General features: G+C 38.9%; 3 protein-coding genes across 3 annotated transcripts in view; all 3 read right to left on the reverse strand.

Moving 5' to 3' along the window:
• The window catches only part of LOC143033652 (cuticle protein AM1159-like), an 8,964-nt gene extending 7,689 nt beyond the window's left edge, over positions 1 to 1,275 (reverse strand). The window contains exons 1-2 of the mRNA XM_076199143.1: positions 1,254 to 1,275; positions 485 to 492 (exon numbers count right to left, since the gene is read on the reverse strand). Coding sequence (XP_076055258.1) covers positions 485 to 492; positions 1,254 to 1,275 — 30 coding nt within the window. The remainder of the gene's footprint in view (positions 1 to 484; positions 493 to 1,253) is intronic.
• Positions 1,276 to 3,039: 1,764 nt separating this feature from the next.
• On the reverse strand, positions 3,040 to 4,410 carry LOC143033654 (cuticle protein AM1159-like). Its single transcript, XM_076199144.1, has 3 exons — positions 4,354 to 4,410; positions 3,967 to 4,157; positions 3,040 to 3,208 (listed from the first exon to the last, which is right to left on the reverse strand). Exons 1-3 carry the CDS (start codon positions 4,408 to 4,410, stop codon positions 3,040 to 3,042), a joined length of 417 nt encoding a protein of 138 aa, XP_076055259.1.
• A 4,628-nt stretch (positions 4,411 to 9,038) lies between these two features.
• On the reverse strand, positions 9,039 to 10,300 carry LOC143033655 (cuticle protein AM1159-like). Its single transcript, XM_076199145.1, has 3 exons — positions 10,292 to 10,300; positions 9,909 to 10,099; positions 9,039 to 9,243 (listed from the first exon to the last, which is right to left on the reverse strand). The coding sequence occupies exons 1-3, from the start codon at positions 10,298 to 10,300 to the stop codon at positions 9,039 to 9,041; spliced, it is 405 nt and encodes a 134-aa protein (XP_076055260.1).
• Between the last annotated feature and the right edge of the window lie 1,021 nt (positions 10,301 to 11,321).

The raw sequence follows: 11,321 nt of genomic DNA on the forward strand, positions 1-11,321 counted from the left end.
GTATTAATGATCATAAATACACAAATTAAAAATGTTTTTAATATATATCTAATGAAATTTTGATATATTCCGGTAAAGCCCTTACAAAATTCATATTTTTATAAAAGCGGTGGATGTGAGTGTAGACTGCATTGGTCTGACTGCTTTCTATTGACACTGTACTTCGTCTCATGTAACGGTAACGGACGACACTGATCCTTGTCGATTACTATACCCCTATTTGGCACAACCCTACGTTACTAGCGCTGACCTTTATCTATTCTTTACCTAAGTGTATTTTATCAGAAGATTTACTCGTATATATTTTCCTCAAAAATTATAGTAATAAGACTCCTGTGGTGTGTTGGGTTTTATCATACTACATGAAACTAAAGTCGACCGAAGAGGCTCCTTCTGAAAGCTACTTTACTTGTCATTGCAAACACTAGGTCAAAGGTAAATTGTTTTACTACTAAGCACCTTGAATCGCAAGTTTCCTACTTACCTCAGCATCTGAGTTATAATATAAATATAGCAGTAACTAAAATACATTATTGTATTAACACACTTATAGATTTCCTGTCCCGCTTTAAGAAATTCCATGAGAAACCGGATGAAAGTCAGACCTAATCGCCAGCTATAGCGAGGATCCTGGTGAAGGTTTTGGGATTAAAAGTGAACTTACCGTGTACATTTTCTATATAAAAAAAGAAATGAGGTCACTACAACATAACTACAGAAATCTCTATTTGGATTTAATGAACTGAACAGACATATGAATACCAAAGAGAATATTGAAATATGATCTAAAAACGCAATCGCTGCTTCAATGTAACAAAGTCGTTATCAAACAGTAGCTTAATGATTTAGAGTTTAGACAAAATGGAATATATTCATACGGCATGGAACAAAGGGGACGCTTTAGACTACAACTAACCGCCTTTTTTCCAATACTTCTCTCTCTAGTATAATGCAAATTTTATCTCTTCCTCCATATTGACAGGTAACTGAAATTTAAGCATTATATGTTCACACTTTCCCATAGGCTACATATACTTCAATGAATCAATATCATGCTCCTTATCAGGTTCAGTCTTACTGTAGTGTTATCTCCTCTCGCGTTCTTTCAAGAAGATTTATTAAGGTAAATAAGGATATTACGTGCACGTATAAAACTCCCTTGTTGTTTCGGCAAAATACACATACAGATAAAAATTATATGTGGTAATGGAATACCTTTTCAATAATTCAATATAATTGTGAATACCAATTACCTGATATCTGGAATTGAGCCATATTGAATTGGTCTGTTATACATTAAATTACATGATTCAAGCTAACTGCAACTCACGGCGTATATCATGATTTAAGTATGTACTTCACGATATATGAATATAATATTGGAAGTGTTACATGTTTGGAATTGAATCATTGCATTGGTTCAATTATGTATAATATAATTGTGTTGTGAAAGTATGCTAGAAGATAATGGTATTGTTATGAAGAAATATAATTCATTAATCTACGCTCCCGTTGTATTGTTCCGCGATAGAAAATAGTGCTAATGTGTGTTATGTAGTACGAGTGTTATAGAAAGTATTACTGTATGGTGACGGTATATTGTATTTAAGCCAATAAGATATTGTGTATTGTTAAACTGTGAGCCGAAGAAGACATGTATGGGTTATCATAGAGTGATGAAATTGCTACCCTCTGAATACAATGAATGATGACGTAGATAACGTTGGTATTAGACCACTTCTAAGCGTTCCCTTTAGTGACTGTCTTTCATGTGGAGAAGGCGTGTGTTGAGCAAGTAGCCAAGGGAACCCCTTTTGGTGAGCATTAAGTGAGAATATTTCTGCAATATGTTTGAACATGCAGTAAGAAGTCAAATGTAGAAGTCACATTATTAATATCGTATATTTTGTTTGTCAGACCATGTATGGATGGAAATAGTAAGGAGCGGATTTATGGTGAAGCCCTGGCGGCGAAATAATCACACATATACATACATATACTAAAGGCTTTTTCCCCTTACACGGGAGTAGCCAAAAAGAAAAAGGCATAGAAACCACTCCCACCCATTCCATTTCATATATATTCCACTCCCCTCCACCTCCTCCCTCCCTCTTATCTTGACACCTCCTGGTTGACGGGTCATCCCTGCATCCTGTCCACTGCCCTGGGTCAGAAGGAGTGTCACAAGACACAGCACATCCACAGACCCACCCTCTCTGTCCTCTCATGCAGAATAGGAGAAGACGGGAAAAATACCTTCGAACTGCGTCAATTTATTTCTCACACATACTCCCTCACCCCTCATTCCCCACCCACTCGCCCTCATGTATCATAGCATTATCTATACACAACCCTTCTCCATTCACCTCTATTTTCTGTCCTCTCCCGTCCTTCCTCAACAGACATTCCCCTCTTTTGTAATGCCCCTTTCACCCCATCCATCATCTCATCCTAGGACGCCCCCTCATGGTTTGTTTAATTATGTCAGTGAGTCAGTTGTGTAGAGTACAGAGTCATGGTATAAACGAATTGTTGATTAAATGTATTCGAATTATTGGTGAAATGGAACGATTTTCAATGTACTTATTGATTATCAATGCAACTTCTTGATTCACGAATGTAAAATACAGATACCATAGTCTGTAGGAGAACCAACGACAGGCCCGAGGGCTCCTTATTAAACGGACATCAGTACCATGTAGATTCCTTATTCCTTCTGTACCTCGTTCCACATACCACGGGCAACGGACTTTGACAATCATATTAATATTTCTCATTTTCTATTATACCATAGTACAACAGGGTTTTAAATCCATCAAACAATACTGATAACGATGGGGCTAGGATAAATAGCTTGCAAAGAATCTGGTCATTTGATGTTTATTATTGAATGAAAAATCAACCGTTGACAATGAATGTTTTATGATGATGAATGTTACTTAATAAAGTCCACCTCCAAAATTTGAGGTGCTGAGAGACGCTATGGAAGACATTTTTAAAGATCATGATGAATCGGTGAGAGTTAGTGACAGATGGAGTCTATTCGAAGGTGATTCCGGCAGCTCTCTGCTCCGCGGCGATACGGAGAAGATCAGCAACGTGAGCAGGTGCTGGGGGCGCCACTGGGAGATGAGCACCTTGGGCCTGGAAGCCGGCCTCATTGGCGATGTACTCTACGGTGTAGGTGATACCATCATCACCCACGAAGCTGTTGTCGAAAAAAGGGATATATTATATCTATTTCCTCTGCACGGGCAAATACTGAGCTAACGCTAATCCCTCATATATAACGTCTATCCTGGCAAATTTTTCAGATAAGCACTTGCTCCATCCTTACCGCCTTCCAGACACGCATTTTCACGTAGATGTTACCTCCCACACACATAAAACCGAATGCATGACAATAAAAATGTATATAAAAAAAAGATGCTGGAAAACTCCCCTGCACATGAATATATAATTATCACTATATGTATGTGTGTATGTATGTATGTATGTATGTATGTATGTGTGTATGTATGTATGTGTGTATATATATATAGTATATATATATATAGTATATATATATAATATAATATATATATATATATATATATATATATATATATATATATATATATATATATATAGTCACTTTATTGTGTGTGTGTGTGTGTGTGTGTGTGTGTGTGTGTGTGTGTGTGTGTGTGTGTGTGTGTGTGTGTGTGTGTGTGTGTGTGTGTGTGTGTGTGTGTGTGTGTGTGTGTGTGTGTGTGTGTGTGTGTGTGTGTGTGTGTGTGTGAGAGAGAGAGAGAGAGAGAGAGAGAGAGAGTGTGTGTGTTTGTGTGTTTGTGTATGTGTATGTATGTGTATGTGTACTATATATGTGTAAATATATATCCCAGAGGTTAACAGTCCACACCCAGTGGAAATAAATCGAAAAAAACGTTCACGACACGGAACATTACACCATAATCCAGTCCTCACCTGTGGCTTCCCTGGACATTAGTCTGGCCCGCGACTCCAGCTGAGCCAGTTTCCAAAACGGAGGCTCCGTTGTCCAGTTGCAGGTTAAGGCTGTAGGCTCCTGCGTCGGGGGCCACGCGGTCGTCAACGACGACTTGAATTGGATTCAAGGAAGCGGCGACAGCGGAGGCCACCAGCCCAAAGAAAATAACCTGGAGAAGGAGAAACATTTTCTAGTTTATTCACGAACTTTGGCCTCATTCTCTTTTAACGACTGACATATGCGATATATCATTTCACACATGAAACGAAATCATAGATGTTCCCGTGGTAACCGTTAATACAAATTTAGGATGCAGCTGCAATAGCACCTTATAAAGATCTAACTGATTTCATACAGGTACTCACGAACTTCATGCTGCTAGATGAGAGGTAGACGCGAATGTGCACTGCTATCCCCGTCATCTCACTATATATATATGCGCCTCGGCCTCTCGGAGCGGGTGACCCTGACATCTATCGATGACCGGAGCTTGTCCTGGTATAAACCTACCGGTTTACTTTGATACTTTTCCTCCTGAGTTTCATATTCCCAATCACCGAATTACATGATATTGATGTCGACTTTAAGGAATAAGTGAAGTTAAGAAGCAATTTTTGCATTCTACTCGACCGTTGTGCTAATTCGAATAGATTTCTCAATGGTAATAAAGTTACATTAATACTCATTTCATGAAATGATTATCAACGACCTTAAGTACAGTGGTGGGGTTAAAGATTTTGTTGTATTTATTGCTCAGTGGGAGTTTTCCTGCTGAAAACTTTGCGATTTTCTCAGTTACACTCTATCTGGAGTAAACTATTCCACAGTAGGAGTTTCTTCCATCGTGTGATGAGGGTGAGGAGCCTGAGGCTGAAGACGCCATTTTACCCTATGCACTTTGACTAGGGCATGTAACAGTCACTGCTAGGAGTAGAAAAGGAATGAGATATTCGAAACCACAATTAAGCTAATGCGAGATCAGCATGCTTCCAATTACACCACCAGCGCGTGGAATGACGTTAAATTTGATATATCGAGAAACTGTACTTTCGTAAGGCCATTGTATTAGTATAGATTAATACTATGACTATATCTCTCAAAGGTACGTAAAATTCATTATAAATAAATTAGTAAACTACAATATGTTTATATCAAGATCACTTTTATTTTCCTTTTTATTAATTGACCTACATCAATATCAATATCAATATCAATGCACAAAAAGAAATAAATTATGAACATTGACATTTTTATCTATTTTTCACGTCGAACATTTCCTTTTTTGATCACTCCAGTTGTTAAGTTTTAGATATCTCAAGAAAAATGTAGTAAACACCTGAAAGACGCTTAAGAAGTTAATTTGAGGGATGTCGTCGTCAGCAGACCCGAGTGCAAAACAGCATTGTAATGGACTAGTTTGGATCTGAATAAAAAAAAAATGACTATGTGCTTCCTAAATTTTCAATAGATTTATCAAACGTCTATCACAACTGAATAATATAAAGCAATTCATACTGGATATGACTTGAATGAAATATATCTTTAGGAACGAAAAAAATCTGAGTACATTTCTTATCAAAGAAATAAGTAAATTCTGCAAAATCACAGGAGTACAACTTTAACTTTCGAGGACTAAAACGTCATAAAGATAACAATACGACAGAAAATATTGTAATAGGACACAGAAGATAAATTTTGTCATTCTTGGATTTTGTCTTATCGAGTTAAGAAACATCTTTTCTTATTTGGAGTAAGAACTGGGTTTCTTTGAACCCGTCGTTTAGGTCCGCCAAATGTTTTAATGTTTTGTATTTTAGACGAGCTCTAGTATATTCATATGGCTTTGGGTAATTGTGGTTGCTTTGACTCACACAAACATACACACACACACACACACACACACACACACACACACACACACACACACACACACACACACACACACACACACACACACACACACACACACACACACACACACACACACACACACACACACACATGCTCACACATACATGCACATATGCAAACACACCATAGCTTGCAAATCGTAATATTACTATGCTTGCTTAATTACTTATAAGGAGGAATAAGGTGCAGGTGGAGAGATGATGATGGAAGAGAGGGCAGTAAGAGAAACATAGGGAAAGTATTTCATAGAGTTGCTACATGTGAAGGAGGATAGGGAGAGAAAGGTAGTTGCAGTGAAAAGCGCTAAGAAAATGACAGTGATGAGTGAGAAAAATGGAGGAGAAATAAGGAAAGATAAGGTGAAAGCAGTTATTAAAGTGATGAGAGCAGGTAAGGCATCTGGGTTAGATGGGTGTCATACAAAGTATCTAAAAAGAAAGGTACAATGATGGTGGACTGGATGGCGAGGGTGTTTAATGTTTGTCTAAAAGAGGGTAGAGTGCGAAATTATCCGAGACAAACTAGTTTAAAGATAATTTAGATATAGCTTTTATTTGATATTGTCCTCTTGATAGGAAATATGTAGTGAAGTGTAATTTTCATAGAGGGGGAAATGATGAATTGCCACCGTGTTCATTATAGTCAAATATTTATTTACCCATTAGATACAAGACATTACAAATGATATAATCTGAAATGTATAAAAGTTAGATAAAATAAGTGAACATTTGATTAGTTGGAAAAGTATCAAATAAACAGTGCGAAAATCTGTAAGCAGTAGTTCGTTTTTTTCTTTAGAAAGGAAATGTATGGAGTACTAAATAGTTCATGAAAGATGAAGGGAACATGATGCAAGCTCTGAGGATGATATTTATGTGAGAGATATTCTTGGGCCGGACCTGTCCTTTCACACTTGACAGATGGTAAGGAGCATCCCCGACGTCTTGCCCGATGCTCCTGCTGCGGGAGAATGCCGGAGTGTTGTGCAAGGACTATATCTCAACTCCTGCCTCAGTGACTTTCCCAAAGCAAGCTTTTCCTCGTGGACACACTCGAAGCCTTTGTCTCAGAAGGCTTACCCACAAGGCAGTGGAACAGGGATTAGTAGTGTGTCAGAGCGTGTCCACATGTCGGTGGGCCATAACCATAACACACTACCTCTGGGGCTCCCTGCTGCTCCGAGATCCTCTGACATTTAGCCTGGGACCACAAGACACCCAGTTTCCCTGTGTGGTCACGAGGAGGCATGCCAGAAGTCTAGACATTGGAGAGGCTATGTATTGGCAAGGAAAACTTATACACTCGGCTTCCTTTTCGCATTTTTGCTAGCCAGCTGCGAGAGCTGAAGAAGACATGCAAGCACTTAGCACCAACATTCACGCACTAGACGCATCACAAAGTCTTATGCGCAAGCACATATGCATTTGCCTGTAATCAGGCACACACAAACACACACATCTTTAAGAAAGAAAATAAAAAATAAGGATAATATTGTTTGAATTGAGCACAACTCAAAAAACTTCTTCATGATTTTATTGATGACAGATTTATGCTTGCATGAGAGCCCAATATGTCATGTATCGTTACTAAAATCCAGGTTTACATACCTGTGTGTGTGTGTGTGTGTGTGTGTGTGTGTGTGTGTGTGTGTGTGTGTGTGTGTGTGTGTGTGTGTGTGTGTGTGTGTGTGTGTGTGTGTGTGTGTGTGTGTGTGTGTGTGTGTGTGTGTGTGTGTGTGTGTGTGTGTGTGTGTGTGTGTGTGTGTGTGTGTGTGTGTGTGTGTGTGTGTGTGTGTGTGTCCCTGTATGTGTATGTGTGTGTGTTGTGTGTGTCTGTGCGTGTGTGTGTGTGTGTGCCGTGGGCACAGAGTTGGGAAGTGCTCATTCCAAATGTGCCCAAGAGAATCATACCACGGCAAATTCAAAGGTGTCTTCTGACTCTCCTTTGTGAAAAACTTTCCATACTTTCTCCCTACCATTCGTTTCAGGCGGCCGCTTCCAACAAGGGCGACTAGTAGTGGAGCCAACATTGGTGACACCTACATTTTAGTTTCCCCTTTAAGACTCGTGACCGCCAAGTATAGGACAAAACTATGTGTTGGCTACAGAACACTACACTCTGCCGAGTAGGTTTCCGTAGATTACTGCAGCGTTTCGGTCCTCGCTTATGATCATCTTCTGGCTGAATAGACAGACCACCCGCTTGCATGGGATCGGTTTTTGTAGGAGAGGAAAAGAAATCTATAGGAAAATGAAACGATGTTAGAGCCTGAATGATCTGGGTGTGTGTATGTGATGTTATATACTAGATTGTTTCTGTTTGATTAATTGGTGTCGTGGAAAGTGGTGGTCCTTATTGACTGTTCTACAGCCATGAGGAATAAATATGGGAAGTAATGTGCACTTTGGAGTCGGAGAAATCTGCAGATAATATTTTCCTTCTCACCTTTTCTTCATTCTGTTTTTCTCTTTTTTTCTTTTCTTTTTTTTCTCCTCATTAGTATTCTTGAAATAGGGAAAAGGATAGGTAGAGTGAAGATAAAAAAGACAGATGCTAAAGACGATTATAGTACATACATATACCAAAGGCTTTACCCCTCATATGAGAGGTAGCCATAGATTATAGTGGGTTGGCATAATGCAGGTTGTGTGGCTCCAAATCGCTTCCGAACCGAAATTCAAGCTTTATATAGTCACACTTTCTCATGGGGTACATACATACTTCACCAAACATATCTTGCGCGTGTCATATCTTGCAAAAAAAGTTGTTAAAGACCTGTGTAAACATGAAACTCCACGGGTCTTTCAACAGAATACACTTAAAAATATAAAGAACATTATGTTAATGTAGTATTTTTCTTTTTCATAATTCAGTATCAGTGCCATTTTTTTCTTTTTTATCAAAATACAACAGAATATTCATTCGATCAAACTAAACGTTGCATTTAGGGTAAATAACTAGCAAAATATCTAATCATCTGATATTTATTATTGCATGAAAAAACAATGATTTATGATGAATGTTGATTGAGATGAATGTTACTAGGTCCATCTCCACACTTTGTGGTGCTGAGAGGGACACTATAGGAAATATTTTTCAAGATTTCGGTGAATCGGTGAAAAAGAGTGACAGAAGTAGTCTATTCGAAAGTGATTCCGGCAGCTCTCTGCTCTGCGGCGATACGGAGGAGATCGGCAACGTGAGCAGGTGCTGGGGGTGCCAATGGGAGATGAGCACCCTGGGGCTGGAAGCCGTTCTCATTGGCGATAAACTCGACTGTGTAGGTGATACCATCATCACCCACGAAGCTGTTGTCAAAGAAGGGAACCTTATATCTGTTTCCTCTGCATGGGCAAATCCTAAGCTATAATCCTTCATAACTAACGTCTATCCCTGGTAAATTTCCAAATAACCACGTACTCTTTCCTCTGTCTAAAGAAATGTATTTGCACATAGGTATTAACCAAGAGGCACTCTTCCCAACAAACACGTATAATCAAATGCATGACATAAAAGTATACATATGCACATGTATACGTTTCCATGCCCATGAATATATAGATACCATCATATATACACACATATGTACGCGTGCACACACACACACACACACACACATTGTATATATATATATATATATGTATATATATATATGTATATATATATATATACATATATATATATTTGTATATATACATTCACACATATTTGAGTACGAGTGTGTGTGTGTGTGTGTGTGTGTGTGTGTGTGTGTGTGTGTGTGTGTGTGTGTGTGTGTGTGTGTGTGTGTGTGTGTGTGTGTGTGTGTGTGTGTGTGTGTGTGTGTGTGTGTGTGTGTGTGTGTGTGTGTGATTATGTGTGTGTGATTATGTGTGTGTGATTGTGTGTGTGTACATGTAAACGTGTACATAATCTATATATCCCAAAAAGTTAGGAGTCCCCACCCAATGAAAATAAATGGAACCAAACGTTCTCAACACGGAACATTGCACCATAATCCAGCCCTCACCTGTGGCTTCCCTGGACGTTGGTCTGGCCCGCGACTCCAGCTGAGCCAGTTTCCAAAACGGAGGCTCCGTTGTCCAGTTGCAGGTTAAGGCTGTAGGCTCCTGCGTCGGGGGCCACGCGGTCGTCAACGACGACTTGAACAGGATTCAAGGAAGCGGCGACAGCGGAGGCCACGAGGCCGAAGAAGATAACCTGGAGGAGAATTTTGTTTTGTTTTATTTCTTAACGAACTTTTTTTTTTTTTTTTTTTTGACTGACATCTACGAAATATAATTTCACACAAACAAAAATGAAAATGTTCATGTAATGGTTTTTAAATCGACTTTAGGATACAGCTTCAAAAATACCTATTGAAAATATTATTGATTCTATATATCTACTCACGAACTTCATGTTGCTGGTAGAGAGGTGGACGCGAATGTGTACTGCTCTGCTCGTCAGCTCACTATATATACGCGCCTCAGCCTCTCGTCGCGTGTGACCTTGACATCTGTCGATGCCCGTAGTTTCGCCTTGTATAAACCTACCAGTTTACTTAGACATTTCTTTCTCCTCGGTTACATATCCCTAGCCACAAAATTACAATATGATAATATACACATGGGAAAATGTGAGAAACTTGGAAAGTTTGCTTTCTGTTCTGTTACTTTACTAGACCGAACAGCTTTGCTCACGATCCTATTTTTTCATAAATTGAACATCAACCATCTTGGATACAACGACGAGTTCTACAGATTATATCATTTTTATCGCTTGGTGAGATTTTTGTGCTAACTAAATTACGAATTTCTCAATCACGCTACTCCTAGAGTAATTTACTTAACAAATCTTAGTCTACTAGACGCTACGGTCTCTGGAGGTTTTTCCAGAGAATGGTGAACGTGAGGGAACCTAGGCAAAGAGGCACGTAGCAGAGGTCGAATCCGTCACCTTTGCCCTATGTACTTGGGGGACTGTTGGTGCAGGTAACAGTCACTGCTGGGAATCGAAGAGGAGCGCCGGATTCGAACCCACAACAAAGTGAATGCGAGTCCAGCACGATTCTAATCATGCCACCAGCGCACGGTATTGGTATTGCTGTGTTACTATGACAATACGAATATTTCTCAAAGATACACAAAATAGATAGTGAGTAAAAAAATAAAAATAACATTTCTATATCATTTCCATTCTAATTATAGTTGTTGTTTTTATATAATTTAAGTAATAGGTCTTGCCTCAGTGTTGGTATAGAACATTTTTCATTTGTGAACACAGATCTATTTTTCTTATTGATTTTTCATATCTAACATGTCTTTTGATATTTCAAGATAAAATACGATAAACATTTCAACCACGCTTAATAAGCTAATATGAGGAAAGCCGTTATCAGCAGACCCACACTGAGTGTACAACAGCACTGCATCGGGCTTGT

Source organism: Oratosquilla oratoria, chromosome 16, assembly GCF_046742065.1.
Source record: "Oratosquilla oratoria isolate Oo_2021 chromosome 16, ASM4674206v1, whole genome shotgun sequence".
NCBI lineage: Eukaryota > Metazoa > Arthropoda > Malacostraca > Stomatopoda > Squillidae > Oratosquilla > Oratosquilla oratoria.